Here is a 19,351-nt window from a genome sequence, read left to right as displayed (position 1 = left end):
CAATCCTGTTATATTGTATGTTATGTGTGTCTGACAATAACTAAATATGCATAATAATAACAACATACCTATACCTATTTCTGTTCATTAATAACTAGGTAGATTTATTTACTAAGTGAAAACAAATTTATTGATCAGAATATTGTAGGTAGGTACCATTGGTAAAGTAGGTATACCTATTGTGTGTATGTTGATTACGTTTTCATCAAGCAAAGGTTTAATTCGATTCGTTTTGAAAAAAAATCATTGTTATAAATTATAATATATTTATTGTATTTGTATAGCTGTACCTAAACGTGAAATAATATTTTATATTTATTGTTTTCATGCGTGTGTTTCTTGGTGCGTGTACAGAATTTCCCTTTCCGGTTTGGTATTTACTTTATAATATAATAAATCAAGTGGTGTTCATATATTATTATAACGTGTATTATTTGAAAACTCCTGTTCAGAGTTTGAAAGGTGCAGTAGTAGATATTATTATAGCAAGTAAAATCCGGTTTAATTGAAAGGATTCGTTAATTCTGGACACGAAAAAAATTACTAAAAAAATTCCTATCATATATTCATATTATTATAATTTTGATCCCATACACTGCACTGTACACAATATTGTATATTTATATACACAAAAAAAATTCAACTCCGGAAAAAAACCCACACGGCTATTTATGGTGCAGGCAGAGAATCTGCAAGCAGCTGAAATATAATTTTTTTTTTTTACGCCCAAACTGATCTATGCGTATACGCGGACGGGTGTGTGGGAAACAAAAAAAAATTATTATAAACAATGCACAAATTTGAATTGGACGATGAGTTCTTTTAGCTCCCCACGCCGTGCAGTTGTTCTCTCGCGGGTGAATGGGACAGTGCGTTCTCGCGTCCTGACTGTGACGTACCACATATATTATGTACCTATATACGATCGAAAAAAAATAAACGATATTTTTTATTCCTATAGTTCTGTATAGCCGTATGTTAAATAGCTGAGCACTTTATGTTGTCAACGGTCCTACAGATAAATAATACGCGAGACGACGAGGTCTGTATATAATATATATATATATATATAGTGACGAGGACTGAGGAGCATATAGGGTAGGGAACAATAGGTTCACCGTGTATACACTATATACATATAGTACGTATTATTATACATGTATATATAGCATGTAATGTACAGTATTATATTATTATTTATTATAATATTATTATAAATGCGCAACAGGGGCAGAGGAAAAATATTGTATTTAAAAAAACTCATTACAGCCGTATAGAACACAATAATGATTTAAGTATACCGTATCCGTATATCCATTAAAGTAAAGTAAAGAAAAAAAGTTTGGTTCACCAACGGTCTAAATATTGTTTTGGTACACGCGTATGTGATACGCATATTTTGCGCACCGGATCACATATTGTCTCAACATAAAATTCATTCTCACGGTAACTGTTTTGAGTCATAAACGAAACACGTGCAACGATGATGACATGTCATGTTGTAACTTTTTTTCTTTCAAAAATTCATTACTGTGTTCTGTGATTAAATGATGATTTGTTACCATTATGTATTGCAGTGTCTTGTTATATTGTATTGAAACAAATGTATGAATTACACAGTATATAATATTGAAATCTTGCATATAGATGATTTTATTGGTACCTTTGACCTGCCACATAATTAGTGTAAATATAATATCTAAGGAATGAGAATACTATTTTAATGTTTTTAAAGTATAAATGGCTTATTTATATTTTATACATCTATTGACTATTTGATAGAAATTAGAAGGTATTTTAATATGATAGATTGATGGATATTATACAGAGTGTCCCGCGAAGATTTACCCATTGCGGTATCTCCCGAATTAATGGAAATATCGAAATTCTGATTTTGTATTAATAAGACTCACAGAGATGATAACTGCAATTATCTCATATTTGAATTTATTTTAATGTTTTGGTATAAAAGTAAAAAAATATATTTTTTTATTTCATTATTTTAAAAAAAAATCACTATAGCCATTTTGTAAATTTATTTTTCTGAAAATATTGATGTTTCAAAATTGTATTTTCATTCATTTCCTGCTTTTTAATTTTTTTTTTATGTTTCGATAAAAATTGATAATTATTTACCGACGTAGTGTTTTCAAACATGCCACCCGCCGTGTCACACGTGTGTTTGCAAGGCCTATCTAGCGTTTTCAGCGAGCCTTGTTATAATCATATTTTATTTCTTCGAAACTAGAAAAAATATTAAAAATCAGGAAATTAATGAAAATAAAATTTTGAAACGTCTATATTTTCAGAAAAATAAACTCTACAAAATGGCTACAATGAATTTTTTTGAAAATAATCAAATAAAAATATATATTTCTTAACTTTTTCACCAAAACATTCAAATAAATTAAAATATGAAATAATTTAATTTCTTATCCCTGCGAATCTTATAAAGAACCCAGAATTTTGATATTTCCATTATTTTGGGAGATATAGCAATGGGTAAATCCTCGCGGGACACCCTGTATATATTATGTGTATATATATATATGACATATTATGATATAATATAACCTATGATAACTAAATAATATTATTTTAATTGAATTTACGTATGGATCCATCACTTATCAGTTATCAGCAATATGGCCGTATGGCCGTATGGGGTGCTAAGCCTACGAATAAATCCAAAGCTCTTCTAAAGAACCAAATGCCAAAATATATTTATAATCAATAGGTACGTTATGCCACATAAACTAAAATTTATTTTTGCATTTCTTTACCAGTAATGTTGTTTTGCTTCATTAAAGTATTTTTTTTTTTAAATGTATAAAAATAGATCATATTTATTGTTTGAACATTTTGAACTAATGTTATAGTTAAAAAAAAACGCTTGTCGAATAAAGTTATTTAATTTTTATAACATTTTTATAAAATTACTTTCATATCTTAATTTTATCATGGTTTGTAAGAACTAGAATAATTTTAAATTTTAAATTCATATAATTCATTTTAAAACATTCTAAATTCGAATCGTCTACGATTTACGAAACCGCACTTGAATGCTCGAAAAGGAATCATCATTCGTCAATGATCAAAAAAAAAAAAAATAAAACTGTCTGATCACTCACGTTTCGAATCACATAAGCAGTAGACATCTACATTCTAATTATTAGTTATTTATTACACATTATTCAATAAAACAGGCAACTTTAAATTAATTTATATGCGTGAATAGTGACGCACGCAATGAGGGGAAGAGGGTCATAAAGTCTTTCTGAGAAAGTTCCACAGAATACAGAGGCCCGGTATTAATTGTTATTTAAGAGGACCCCGATCTAGTTCTGTTTACCAGGGCCAAAAATATGATGTGTGGGGCCTGCAGGGGGAGGATAACAGTCTGAACTTCCTACCCACCATTGCCCGTTTTATCATTAATTTTTTGAAAATATCTATCAAGTTTCAAGCACTTTCAACTGCTCATTCATATACGTCTTGTCGGATTAGTCGTAGCCATTTATCAATAATATAATCCTAGGTCGGTTGAATTTGTTTTAATTTGCATATCAATTTTCGTAAAATGATCAGTGATGATTTGTTGGTAAAAGTGTGAACAACTTGTATGTAAAACCTTGTAATCAATTTTCAAGCCTTGGCCACATAAATTTATTATTTTATAAATTTTTACCGACAAATGAATTGTGGTTTTGTTAAAATTTGAATTTTAAACGCTAATAAAAAATAATCGTGTCTATGTATTGTAAATATTTTTAAATAGCTATTATAAACACTTACGATGAGCTTCGTATTACATCTTGAAGGTTTTTGACTGAACGAATAATTTTTTATTGACGTTTTCAGGGGAAAAAATAACTAAAATTAATCAAATACATTCCAAACAAAAACCATCTTACCGAGGTCAACAATCAATTTTTAATTACGAGAGTTTAGACCTTCAAAAATTGGACTACATCCAATTTGCTCCTAAAACCCTCCGTCGAAGGTGTTATAATCGGAGCATTTTTTTCTGCTTGAAAACGAAAAGTTGAGAAGCTTAAAAGTTGTACAAACCTTTTTTCAAAATATACCTACCACTCACAAACGTCTAAAATTATTAGACCGGTCAAAGTACAAACAAAAGTGCAGTTAATTTTTAAGACGGCTCTCCCCTCCTCTCCCCCCCCTCACAATTATTGATGATTAGAATAATTTCTCGCGCAATATTGGGATATGATTTTTGATCGGAGTTTGTGTATTTCATAAATATAATACCTTTTTTTTGATAACATTTTTACCAGTCTGGACGGCTTGAGGGAAGGGAGAGTCCATTGACACTACTTCCAATATGAACTTTGGTTAAATTACATTTTTATTGTACATAATAAGTGTATTTATAATATAATTTTGATTTAAATATTATACCTACGCATTTTATTGCAGTTTTATGATTTTTGATTATTACTCTGCCGAGGTGGCGCAACGTGGATGTAGTGTTTCTAATCGCAAGGAATGACGTGTTTGGTGTTTCTTGTTTTAGCGTTTTTCCAATGTTCTGTGGTTAACGAGAGGCGTCGACGAGCCGGTGACAAGACGCTAAACACAGTACGTTTTTAACGTTCCACCGTCAAGCTCTGAGCTAGATGGAGCCACTGATTTTTGCTTATCATAAAATCGTTCCATCTACTATCAATATTGCGTTTGCCGCCAAAATTGCACAAAGTGGATGATACACGAATGTATACGTATCATCAAAAATATCAAATACTGTAAAACATGATTAAAGATATACCTTTAATATTTATAAAATCAGTATATCTTTAATCATGCTGTAAAATGAATAATGATGTTGATGGCCATTTACAACAATATTATAATATTTTGGTATCACTGATAATGATACTATAATAATGTTAGAATTAGACATATTATTTAGTATAGGATTTTTTATTCAACGGTAATATTGGTAATTTACAAAATAAATAAATAGGTGATACAAAAGTGTTTTTACGATATTTTACTGACATCTGACACGGCTGCAGCTTACGTTTTGCATACTTTGATTTGAAAAGTGGTCTGAGTCCGATGTCCAGCGACATGAACTCCAACGACGATGATCTAAAAGCTTTGGCTTTGTTCTTGGATGCTGAAATCGATGCTAATCCGACAACAGAAAAAATCACAGACAGCAAACAGGGTAAGTGCATTATTGAATAATGATTAATTTTGGTACCTAACTGTGTTGTTGAATGATCATGTGTGTCGTTCTTTTTAATGTTTGTAGATGAAATAAAGGACAACAAAGACAATGGTAATCAACCAGCTGAGAATTCTGGAAAGGAAACCGGATCATTTAGTGACTTTTTCAAATCAATGAAGTCAAAAGTCGTTGACTTAGATGAAGAGGTAGTTAAATGTGAACCAAAAAAGAATTCCATACCCAAAAAACCAAAATTTGGATTTGATCCCTCAGCAGACCCTGTGTTTGGTCTATGTATGATCAATCCATTGTTGTCATCTCAGACAATTCAAGATAGAATGATTGGTAAAGTACCGGTGCCCGTCGGCCGAGTGAAAACACATCTTAAGTCTGCAGACGATTCAGATTGGGTTGTAGCCGGCGTCTTGGTGAACAAATCTCTTCCAAAGACTTCACAAAAAGGTAAATACTTATTGCCTTATTTACAGAGTAATTATTAAATTTTTTCTTAAATACTCTTATATTGTAGGTTCTACTTTTAGCATATGGAAAATAAGTGACTTAAAACCAGGTATGATGAGTACTATAACAATATTTTTATTTGGTCGCTCACATGCTGACTTGTGGAAAACAGACGTTGGATTTGTGGTTGGAATACTGAATCCAAAAGGTGAGACTATATTGACTAATGACCATTATAACTAATCAGGTAAAAAACACAAATTATGTTATAAATAATGAGTTTCTGTTAAATTTATCAGGTACAAAATTCTTTTGTTTTGGTAATAATTAAGTGTTTTATGCTGCGAGTTCTATAATAATTAATATATCAAAAATTAAGGGTAGTAATTGAATACCATGTTTAGTCAGTACATTATATATTTAAATTGATAAATAGCCAATTAACTAAATTCGATATTACAAAACCATGCACAATGTGCTGACCATTTCATTACCAATTCTTTAAACCACTACCCCTAGCTTATATTCCAAGAAAACAAATCTATAGTAGTACACAGAGAGTAAATATTAAGATACTAATTTAATCAGTGCAGTCTCTATTTCAATCTGGTACATCAGATTAATAAGGCTCGAAAGTTTTAGGAAGTTGAGTATTTTTCTTTCAGTTTTCAATATTATTTAGTATTTAGGTACTAATAATATTTTTTCAGTTCAATAATTAACATTTTAATGAGTTCCCCATACATCAGATCTTTCTTTTAAATTTTAAATTCATTTAATAAATCAATTTTGAATATAGTAGGTATTAATTATCCTAACTATACAATAATTTTAGTAAATAATAATTTTGAAACTAATAAAATTATTTACTTATATAAAAACTTATAAGTTTTTATTCATATATATTTTGTCTATTAAGTACTAGTGATTTTAATCATAACATATCATTTTGTTTCCTTAAATAGAAATGGATGGTAAAGACAAGAAGGATGAAATAGCATTATCTATAAATAGCGGTGATCAAGTGATGTTGTGGGGTAGATCCAAAGATTATGGAACTTGTAAAGGAGTTAAGAAAAATGGAGAAAAGTGTGATATGTTTGTAAACATTAATAACTGTGATGTTTGTACATTTCATGTAAAACGAGAATATATCAAGCATTGTAGTCAAAGAGCAAATATTGGAAATTCTAGACCAACAGCAGCGCACAGCTTACGAGATAAAGTTTGTTGTTTTACATAGTATTTAAAATGTTTTAGTTTTATTAATTGTTTGTCATTATTATTATTTTTTTGATAGATATTAGGCAAAAACGAGGTGTTTTATGGTGGTCAAAGTTTTGTGTCTACTAAATCTAATCATTCAAAATTAATGAAAGAAGACCAAGTGAAACTTCAACGATTAAAATCTACTAAAAAGCTTGAGTTAGGCCCAATTGAATCTCTTGCCGCTGCACCACGTGCTACTATTGCCAATCGTCGTGCTACTGCTATAAAAGATTTTGTTAACGGTTTGAAAACCAATGAAATTAGTGGTTCGGGAAAAAAGAATATTGATCATAAAGAAGCTCCAAAAATGTGTACGTTCAAAGACATACTAGGTAGCTCATCAAATCTTAAAAATGTTGGATCAATGCGTCCAAAATGTGCCAAAGCTAATGCATTGAATTGGATTAAATCAAATGGGACAATCCAAAAAGAAAATCCCAACTTATTTGAGAAAAGTAAGGGTGGTAGAAAAAGAAAATTGCCTGAAGATATTGTTTTAGATCTAGGTCTAGAAAAGAAAGTTGCTGTTGAAGAAAAGGTTTCACCAAGATTTTTGGAACTTATGAAAGCTACTTCTCAGAACCAAGATCTTATTGATACAGCTCAGCAAGAAGCTGAAGACAAATATTTTGATCAAATGGATAAAAAGGAAAAAATGGAACACAAAATGATGAACACATACAAGATGCCATGCAAAGCTGTACGTTGTCTTGTATGCAAATATACTTGGTTTTCAGCATCTGAATGGTGTAAAACTGAAAAACATGCGTTGCGTGTAATGGATGCTACTAAAAGATTTTTCAAATGTAATGATTGCAACTCGAGAATTGCTTGTTTGACAATGTTTCCTATGATTTCATGCAAAAACTGCAATGGTTCCAAATGGGAACGAGCACCAATGATGAGTCACAAGAAAGTTGATGAAATCCATTTGAGCATTCGTGGAGATGAGCAAACATTCTTGAGCTCTATGCAACCAAAACTTAGTATGAGCTTGATGGTGGCAGAAGAAGATTAATAAGTAATAAAATTGTTTCATTTTTTATTGTCCTCGCAGATTTATTATCTAATTGTTTCATGATTAATGAATATTGAATAATGACAAATAATTAAAATAATTGTATGGACTTAAATAATTGTATATTGATATATTTTATTCACTGATATGTTCATAAATTTTACGTTTGTATAGAATCTATATTTTATACTTAATTTAATTGATAGTTAATTGTTTAGTATGTAATAGAATTATAACATTCAAAAACTGTAATACATTTTACATAATTTGAAGTATTATTTGTATGATATTGGCATACTGATGATATTTTTTTTTTACTTTTAGAACTTTAAACGTCTATATTAATTTTAATACATTTTAATTATTAATTTCTTATCTTCAATAAATTTAATCAAATATAATGTGTATTACTAATTTTTCATCTCTGTATGTTGGTTTAAGAGTATCTGAATATACTGTAATAATCAGACAATTATATTATTACAATTATTTTCATGCAATAGGTATATATAAATAAAACTATTATTAATATGAAAATTCATAACTTGTGGTGCCAAGTATATAATTTACATATTATGAAATAAATAACTGATTTTTAATTGTTGTGATTACAGTTGACTATAATGTATAATCTAACACAGTAACTTTTTTTTAAAGTAAAATATTAATTTCCAGATATGTTTTTAATTATATTATATTAATTTTGGATATTAAAAATCTTATTAGGCGTTTATCATTTAAAATCTATTTTTTCAATAAAAATAAAAAATTTATAAAAAAACATACAATTTTTAATTTTATATCACTTTGTATATCAAATTGTTAACAATTGTTCATTATTTTTATTGTTAGATTTAGATTTTATTATTGTGAAAATGATATGTTCACAGCAGGTATCGTAATTAATTTTTTTTTCGTTTTGTAGAATTTAATTCTATATCGTAACTTTGAATTAATAACAGCAGTATATATGACAGTCGATTGCGATTTGATTTAATAGATTATGAGCGACAAATTTAATGATTTTAAAATAGTTTATTTTTATTATTTTTTGTTTTGTCTGAAGACATTTTTTCTAGTGGAGAAATGCTTTGATGTCAACTTCAATAAGAATTTTTGATAGTAAATTTTATCTAGTTGGTACTTTTGGCCTTAAATTGTCGGTACTTTAAAAAATAATAATGAATAGCAAAAAAGAAATACAAACATATTTATCAAAATTTAAATATTGTATGTTAGTTACCAAAAATTTAAACTGACTTCGATTTTTGTTTTCTATATCATAAGAGCTTGAACATTTAATCCAGGGTTCCCAATGAATTGTAAATACTGGAATTAGAAAGAAAAAAAGTGACTGTAAATCAACAATAATTTTTTTATAAGCCACTGAAGATAGGATATTGACGATTTTGTCTAAAACTGATTTTGCTGAAAATTTTCGGTTTAACTTTTTTTTTGTTTTTCCAAATCATTCAAAGTTTACTGGGAAAAAAGTTACTAAGTAGATGGAAAATATATACTACTATAATAAATTGCTAAATATTAATGATATAACAAGTAAAATAACATTGTAATTGAATAACTTTCTTTTTTTTTATTGCAGTTGAACAATATTAAAATATGATAAGCAAAATGAGCGGTTCACAAGAATTAAAATATATAACCGAACACTAATAAATATTAATACAGTAGTAAGTAGTTTACAGTAATAAATGTTATATTTTTAATATTTTAATCGCACAATCCTAATAAAACGGCGTTGTAGGTAGGCAATTTAAGTCACATCTGTTCAGCCGGGTCCACACTAGGACAAACATTGTTGTCGAACATGTTCGTCGAGAATGTTTCACCTAGTCAGTATGCGTGCGCGTACAACTCTAAAATTTTTGCCAACATTACCTAACCATCAATGTCGGCGCATCAACCAATGGTGACTCTTGTCGTATCATACAAAGGTGCGTTAATCTTCATTGCATTTTAACCTGTACAATCAAATGTCCGTGTTTTCGCGTTCATAGAACATTTTAGCGTGATGACTAATTGAGTCGACTGCCAGTCAAGTGTCACTGTTTCACTAGGTACCTAATGGATGTGGTGCTGCATGTTACGCTCGCGAGAGGACGCGTCCTAAAAAAAAGGTATATTTTTCATATGGTAAATTTAGTTGGTAAGTTGAGTCCCGTTTTGGGGACGCAAGTCGGCTATATCAGCTGCGGTTCTCAACCTTTTTAATTTTTCGGACAATAAATTTTGTAAAACAATATTTGAAGCCCACCCATAGCATACCTATACACGACACAAGTGTTCCTTTCCGCAACACCGACTAACAGTGGTCGCGTGATGGTTGACCATTATTTTTATACCACGTCGTGGTAAGTTTCCGCTATACATTACATTAATGCATTTAATCACCCAGTCACAATATTTAGTGTGATCCGTTTCCGATTTAATATAGTTAAGAAGACGTGATATCCGCATGTGACTATTTACATTTTTAAAATACTCATAATTCACTTCAAAATTAAAATATGATAAAAAGCCTATGAGGTTGTCCAGATAATAATCTTACCTTTAAATTTTATCAGAGGTCACTCTACATTTTAAACTAACAGAGCTACATGACGTGTTCTGTTGCAGAGCGTAAAAATTGCTATATAATGTAATCACTTGTAAAACGGAGACAACACATGCGGGTATCGCACTTCCTCTTAATAAAACACAATATTATGCGATTGAATTTATTCAGAAGTAGGCCATTTAAAAAAAAAAATGTACTTATCTTTTTTGAAAAACACGATGAGATTTGTTTCGATTATATTTTTAATCAAGAGGACTCCACATCAGCAGTGATTTATTCTTGAAAATATTTTTTTTTTGGTTTAAACTTACCGAAACATCAGTGTTCACAGAAGATTTACCATATTTTCACAATAAATATAGACATATAGTCGTGTAGAAAATAACTTTATCTGTGTCGTTGGGTTTTTTTTTTATTTAACTTTTTAAAGAAAGTCTAAATCAATCATTTATTCATTTTTTATTTCAAGTTAGTGAATAGTGAGTATTGATATCAAAAAATAAATAAAAACGTTGCGACGCGCAGATATAGGCGTTTTCCTGTAAATAGTTTGAAAATGTGGTAAATCTGGTGTAAATATTATAACCGTAATTTTGCGTCGGGCATGAAATCTTTTTATCCATAATCTCTTTGTTATGAAACATCTATTTTTGGTAGTGGCGTTTGACATTAGCTAATATTTAAATTAAATTGGTCTAAAAATCGAAATTCTTCTGGAAACGTCATTAAAATTGCCTATACCGAACCCCTTAAATAGTAGATATTATTTTATGTCCTCTAAAAAGCAAAACTGTTGATAAATTTTACCACAATGTTTAGAAGGTCGTATAAAGTACGAAGTGTAGTACACCAATATAGGTTAATGATTAAACCATCAACATTTTCAGAAACAAAGTATTAATAATAGATGCTGTAGTAGCACCCGTTAAAAAATACTTAGTTGTATTATAGGACAGCGTGATAGGTATTAAAGTTGATTTTTCAATGACACGTGTTACGACTGTGTGTTTGAACATTTTAAATAACCATATAGAATATATTACACACGTAAAAAATGAAGTTTATTTTTGAAATTCTATATTTTATTGATCCATTTATACCGTTTATTTGTATTATCCAAACCACATTTTATATACAGTCATCATAAACATGTTTATAACGACATATAATAAGATACACCCTGCTGTAAATAGTGGTGTATATATCATGCACAACGAGGGTAAGAGTAGTGCCTAATACCTATCAGCCAAACCTCTTTTAAAATAAAAATGAAAATCCGTAATTTATCGTTTCATCGTCATAGTATTATTGTATGATAATAATAATAATATTTCGAACGAAACACCGACGCGAGTAAGTTATGACCATGCGGTTATAGGGAGGGGGAAGTTCTGTTTATATACATATATATATATATATATATATATACCTATTGATGACGTGCACCGATCGTGCCTACAACAGCAGTAGAAAAAAAAATGAATTAACCGTCACCATAATGGTCGCACCGGATATTCGTGGCGGCGTCAGCACTACACGACTATTTGTCTTAAAAATATAATATTATGGTAGAACCCACGATGCCGTGAAAACGATTGGGTGACAAAAAACCGCCGCCGTGTTTATTGGTTTTTTGTTTTTGTTATTATCCTCCGAACGAATTCGATTCGCATCGGCTGTTGATTTTTTTTTCCATTTTTCAAACTATATAATTCCTTTATAGTTGCTGTTCGTCGTGTATCGTGTATAACGATAATAATAATAATAATAATGATGATGTAAAAAAAGTATACGACTAGCACACGAAATATTATTATTATTATCATCATCGGATCATCGTCGCCCGGATGTGCATTAAATAATATGCCACGGCCCCCGGCACTCTACGCATATTTATTTTGTTCCTATTTCGTAAAATATCGTAAGGTTGGAGGTACCTATGTATTCCCGGTCGGGCAATTGCCACGGTGTTTCTAATACTTCCTAATATTATAAGTATAACGAACGACATCCGCGTAAGTCCGTGGGAGGACTTCTTATGCTGCAGTGCTCGCGACGAATAGGTATAAATATAATACCTATGTCCTTTTTATGAAAGGATAAAACAGAAAAACGTTCAGAATAGGTGGTGTAAAAATATTAAATGTGAATTGATGAAAAAAAGTTCTATAATATACAATGATGTGATTTTTAAGCATACTCGTCCCTATCATTTTTCCCTTTAATAGTACATTTATTCGAATTCTAATAATTAGAATTTTTGAGTAGACTTAAAGAACATATTTTCAAATTCCTGATATTTTTTGTATAAAGAGTATCCTGTAAACTTCTATTTTTCAAACGAAATTCCCCTTTTTTTACTGAAGATCATATTTTAGTTGATATTTTTTTTTTGAAAATTTTAATGTATGTAAATCAAAAATCAAATGAGTAATTAATCTTAGTTGATAAAATGTTTATACTATAAGAATAAGAATATTTAAAAATAGTTTTTATAAAAATAAAAACCATAATATGTAACGTTGGATGTAATATTTATTATTTATTATACTTCTATAATTTTCACAAATTATTAATACTGATAAATCAATAGTAATAATTATTATACTTTTTCAAATCTTCTAAGTCCCCTACTAATTTAACCCTCTACAATAAACATATTATCCTTAAAACACAAAGTTACATAATTCAAAAACTACTAGCTTGAATTTTGATCTAGATACATCAAAATTCTCAGCAACAAAAAACTGCAGCTTATTAAAAAAAAATACAAAAAAAGGAGGTTCCTATTTGAATAACTGAAGTTTGTATTGCCACAGAATGATCCTTAAGTATAGTACAAAAATGTCAATGATTCGAAAAATGGTCTTTGAGTGTATTTAAAAATCCCGAAAATCTGAATTTACACTGCATATTACACTGAATATGTGGATAATTTAACGATAAAAAATAGGAAGAGCATGCTTAAAAAATCTCCCAGTATAACTAGGTAATTCTATATCGGAGATCTCTGCGGGTCACTGTATATATATCGAGTTCCATTAATATCATCACCCATATTTGAATATTTAATTTTTGCGGGCAGGTACAATACGCCGGGCCATATACTTACCTGAATTATTCGTTTATAAATAACCAACCTTCCACGAAATGGTTATACCAGATATACATATATATATATATATACTGCTACACTGGTAAAATATATAAGTGGTATATGCTCACGCACAGCAATATATATTATTATTATATGTATAACGATGTAATATTATTATAATGACACGATGAGGATATAATATATGAGTATTGAATGCAACAATAGGACGACACTGGAAGAATATAAAACTTCGGCAATAGTCCTATAATTCTCATCGTGTAATATATATAATATAATATGTATATATAGAAAAGCCTTTGTCCCGTAAAAGATATTCCTTGCCGCAGAAAAGTGCGCGGGCCAATCGATTTTCGCTCAGGGTGTGCCGCGGCGGTGACCCCTCGTCGCATCCCTTTTGAAAAAAAAAACCTTTGCTAGCAAGGGAAAACTTTTAGTTTTTGGATATAATCAATACAAGTGTCAAAATGGTGCGTAGAATTTATGTTATTTTGAATAACAATCACTGCTGAACACACACACACACACATTACGTACGTATACGTATAGCACTATAGCGCGTGTGTGTGTAAAGAAGAAACGTGATTTTACCGCATTTGAGCATTTTGACGAAATACCCTTTCGCCGTCGACGCAGTCGATTTTAGATATTCTTTTTAGTGACATATCATTATAATATTTTATTTATATTACCTACCGTCTTTTCTGCAGATTCGAATGCGCAATAAAAACGTATATAGGTACTCATGTCTCATATATTATTGTTATTATTATTGTTAATGTTATTGTAGTATATTATCGTGATGTATACCAATCAACGTATTGAGATTAATTCAAGTCTCAAAGATTATGATGTCATTAAAAACGAATTGTTAGACCGCGTTCGACCAACGCATACCGTAATAATATTAAAATAATTATCACGAAATATTTACGTTATTATTGATTAATTAATCGGTCACACTGGCACACTGTAATCGTTGCCGATTTCGTCTACCGACTTTGATCACCCGCCTGTTTCGTTGCCGTTGCACCATAAGTCCATAACCAGCTTAATAATTACTGTAGTAAATATTATGTCTATGCGTTGTACACAAAATATAAACTCCGTCGCTGTTTTTAAGCGTGACATAACTGCAGCAGCTGTACAGATATTTCACGGTACCTAAATCGAAACACCACCGTCATTACTCATCATTTAAATCACGAAATTATTATATCGTATTGGTTTATTCTAATTTATTATATTACCGTATGTTACAGTGTGTGAACATCGGAAAAATGTGAGTAAACATAATAATTTTAATTAATATTATTTTCAACAATTCGCTGCAGATCGTATTTATTAAGATGGGTTTTCGCTATACACGTTCGCGTAAATCCCATGCTGTGATTGTTTGGTTAGGTAAAGTTACCACATGATTAACCACGTTACCGTGTTGTTGGACATATAGCTGAACATTTAACGTGTACACGGCACACGGGCATAGTGGTCAGTGGAAAACCCGCCTTTAACCAAATTTTTACTCCAGCCATTAAAACGTGTAAATCTTTGTTTCCAGGCGATTATACATATACGCTAGTTTTTTTTCAAAATCTTTCTTTTGATCGTTTTAAAAGTTTTAAGTAAATAAATACTCAAATCCTGGAATTGTTTTCAACACGTTCGCAGCAGATCTGCAGATCGTAATAATTAACCAAATTTTTCTCATCCATTCGTTTTTTCCTCAAATTTTTTACTCCAGGCATTGAAATGTATAATTCTTTGTTTGCAGACAAATATACATCTAAGCTATATTTTTTTTTCAAATCTTTCTTTTGGTCATTTTAAAACTTCTATGTGAGTGAATATTCAAATCCTGAAACACAAGTGAAGAACTTCCATTAGGTAAGTAGGTAAGTTGTATTATTAATAGTCATTACTCATTAATATTATTATACAAAAGTATCTGTAAGTTGATTTATACATTATTATCGATATATGGTAAATAATAAATAATATACAGTAATTTAAAATTAAAGAAAAAAAAGTATTGATGACATCAAAAGATTTTTATTAACAGTCGAGACGTTTTGTTATTACTTCATATAGGTACTTGCATGATGTGCAAACATAATATTATTAACATGACTTATCTCAGGTTTTAATGCCACACATAAAATTTTTAACTGAGTCCTAGTTTTAGGGGAGGGGGAGCTAACTAACTGGTATTAATATACCAATGACACTTTACGTTCAAATTCCACTGTTGTTGCTGCTTTTTAATAAATATATAATCATACCTAATATAATATAGAGTTAGAGGTATGAAATATTTCTTGTGAAATTTCATGAAATTTTCAATCACTACTAATATGTATAAGTGTTAAAAGAAACGGTCTTCCGAAACAGCGTACTATTATACTGTAATTATTGCACTCGTGACGTTTATGTGTATATAATAGTAATAATACTATTGTTATACGTACGACCACGACAAACAAATTTCCGGTTGCGTCTTCAACAAAAGGGAACTCGAATAATATAATATTACACATCACACGACGGCAATTCTTTATACCTTACCTGTACCCACATTAATATTACTGCTATCAAAATTGAAGCTGTGGCGAGTATATATGTACGCGTAATATACATATGTACATTGCATGTTATACTCGTATTATTATTATTATGTTTATGTATAGAGGTAAGCGCTGAAATATATTTTAGAGAGCACTGCCGCGGGAGAACGCGCGCGAGCGTAGTAATTTTTTTTTTAAACATTTTTTTTTATATATACAAATGTGTAGGTTTGTGTGTGTGTGTGTGTGTATGCGTTCACCCCGTTCAGCCGGCCCCGGGGTTCCTAAACAATAATGTACACGTGAAAAATAATGAAAAGGAAGACGCGGGAACGACGTTACCTGTATAATGTGATGTATGCCATACATAGGTACAGCATGCAAAAATACCCGAGAGGGCTTGCTCCGGTCTCTCCGCTGGGGCATTTTAATTTGCATACGGTTTGTGTTCATATTCAAATAAGTTGACATTCCTACAACCCTTTCTTTCACTGTGTACGCGCACATATTCCCATCCGGCAGCGGTCCCATTTGCATAATATTATACCCGCTGCCGAAAACAGAAGGGGCCTTTATTATAATTTTTTTTTTTTTTTTAAACATTTTTTTCACCTCGCCACTGGTGATATGTCCTGAGGTGGTTTGTCCTCGTCGCCCGTGATGCAACCGTCGAACCGTCGCGTCGTTGTCGTCAGCGCCCGGTTACACGTGCATGCGTACGCGGGGAATGTTTGTTATACACAGTTACTCCCCCCCCCCCTCTCGCTACCAAAATTATTAAGCCCCTATTATTATTATTTTAGTAAAAAAAATAGACCCACTCGGATTATTCTGAGGCCAGTCTTTCGGTTGTAAAAACCCTAACAGAAATAAAATATCACGCGCTCAATACTGATCACGATGATCATCAGCTTGTTATATTATAATATGTCACACCTTATTTATTATAATATTAGACTATGTACCGTATTATAAAAGTGCAATAATAATTTACAGTATTTAGATTTTGGCCTGGAGAATATATCCATAGTTTATATATATATATATATATAATTTTAAGTTTTACTACCGGAATAACCTAACCGGCAGGTGTTATTATATACATCTAATTTCACACGATGAAATAATTTTTTCTGTTTATTCTAGAACCAAATAGTTATAAATAAGTCCCAAATAGGGATGTGTGGGTGTTATAAACGTTTCTCATTACTATGAAATCGAATATATTTCAAATGAGATCGTCGGAAAACTGCTTTATTTTCTCGGTTACTATCAAATACACTCATATATAATTATAATAACATTTAAATTCTTTATTTATATTATTCATTGACCATTATTATACATGTATCGTTAATCTGGAAAGTCGATTGATGTACATCATATGTTTATATCTAGGGCTACGAAAATTAAGTTTTTATTATAATGTCAAACCGAATAATTATTATTTATAGATTTGCAACTGTAATATAATATGAATCTAATTATTTAGTTGATAACGTAAAATATATTGTCATTTTCCGCCTACACATAAATAATTATTATATTATAAACAGATTTTTAATATTAACACGTAAAGACGAATACCAATATTGGCTTTACGTAAGCTTTTAAATTCGATAAATATGCCTTAAGTTTTTTGCGCCAACATAAAACATAATAATGTCCTGAATTAAGAAATGGAAAATCATAGATTTACCTTTAAATTGTTTTAATATTATGTCTGTATATTATATTATATTTCAACTGAAATAAGATAGATTTAGAATCTACGAGTATCTTAGGTTAGGTCTATGAATAGAAAGATAGATTAATTTGAACCGAGGTGAAGTCGGTTTATACAAATTTGATTGTAATAATTATATCCACTATATAAAATCAAAGGTCTATAACAGATTAACAGATGAACTTTACAGATATGATATGCTGTATTATTAAATTATCCATATTATTCGGTTACCCATACATATTTTTGAATTCTGTTTGTATGAAATAAACCCGCATAGACTATTGAATCATGAATATCTTCCACAGACAGAATTATAAAATACGTGTATATGTAAGTAACTGATTAAATGAATGTACGCAGTTTTCGAGGATACGTGGTATACAAATTTCGACTGATTTTCATAAAATGTTCGTCAGTAGATTCAGTAAGATCCGTAGAGTACTGTACTCTGAGTGACTGAGTACATATCATAAGATACTACTTTTTTTTCTTATTGGTCTTGAAATTATCAATATAATTTCTGCTTCGACATCTAAGGCTATTAGTATTACATTTACTACTTTTTACTACATACTTACTTCAAACATTTCAACACATAAATGTTAAATTTAGACATTTAGTTGACTCATGAAAGACTATCATACCTACTTTGATTTAGTTTTCAATATATTATTTGCATTGGTTCCAAAAAATGAAATAGTTTTTATAATTGGATATAATTTTATACCTAAATATATATAATAGTAATATGCTAAAAATCCATGTATTTAATACTTAATCATGATGTTTAAGAGAGAGTAAATGCACGGGCGTTTAATTTGTCAAGTAAAATGCCGTACAGGTCAACTAGCTAGTAGATACCTACATTAATCTATGCTGCTCATTCAACCATGTACAATGAAATACTGTTTTTATTTGATTAGAAATATAGGTGGGTACCCATCATGTACAACGAATACAAATTATGTGATAGTTTTGAGCACTAAATCGATAATCGATGTTATTATAGGTTAAGCATCAATATATAATTGAGACAAATATAATATTTTGGTTGATATACAAATATAAATTAATACCTATAAATAGTTTTAAAATACTTAATGCATACATTTTAAATACTAAAAAAATATTTTTACAAAAATAATATTAACTTTACAGTAAATTAGATGATAATATATAAACAAATACTTTAAACTCTATGCAGCACACAATTTAAGGGGTGCATAATACTCTAATAAGTATAATTACTTGCAATCTATATACATTTTCCAACATAGTATAGGGAAACCGCAAGATCTCGGAGGCTAAATTATATAGTAGGAGAAAAGGAAAGTTTTGATTTGTACATACACATATTTTCTTGGAAATTGTATTTAGGAATGATTAAATGTTTGAATAATAATCAATCCCTGCATACCT

General features: G+C 30.0%; 1 protein-coding gene and 1 long non-coding RNA gene across 5 annotated transcripts in view; both read left to right on the top strand.

Moving 5' to 3' along the window:
* Mcm10 (minichromosome maintenance 10 homolog) overlaps positions 1-8,545 on the top strand; it is a 33,312-nt gene extending 24,767 nt beyond the window's left edge. For 2 of the 4 annotated variants that reach the window (XM_015515000.2, XM_015514999.2), the window contains exons 3-7: positions 4,538-5,194; positions 5,282-5,659; positions 5,727-5,867; positions 6,625-6,884; positions 6,960-8,545. In XM_015515000.2, the coding sequence (XP_015370486.1) occupies positions 5,083-5,194; positions 5,282-5,659; positions 5,727-5,867; positions 6,625-6,884; positions 6,960-7,946 (1,878 nt within the window). In that variant the 5' untranslated portion in view covers positions 4,538-5,082 and the 3' untranslated portion in view covers positions 7,947-8,545. The remainder of the gene's footprint in view (positions 1-4,537; positions 5,195-5,281; positions 5,660-5,726; positions 5,868-6,624; positions 6,885-6,959) is intronic. The other 2 variants (XM_015515001.2, XM_089228249.1) reach the window with 2 other exon arrangements.
* A 1,001-nt stretch (positions 8,546-9,546) lies between these two features.
* Positions 9,547-10,085, top strand: LOC149055025 (uncharacterized). The gene is made up of 3 exons (XR_016191866.1): positions 9,547-9,637; positions 9,712-9,901; positions 9,965-10,085. It is a non-coding gene; the product is annotated as an uncharacterized LOC149055025 (long non-coding RNA).
* Positions 10,086-19,351: the final 9,266 nt, after the last annotated feature.

This window comes from Diuraphis noxia, unplaced genomic scaffold (genome assembly GCF_037042655.1).
Source record: "Diuraphis noxia isolate RWA-SAM2 unplaced genomic scaffold, SU_Dnox_SAM2 contig0005, whole genome shotgun sequence".
NCBI lineage: Eukaryota > Metazoa > Arthropoda > Insecta > Hemiptera > Aphididae > Diuraphis > Diuraphis noxia.
This window is presented reverse-complemented; position numbering and strand designations above follow the sequence as displayed.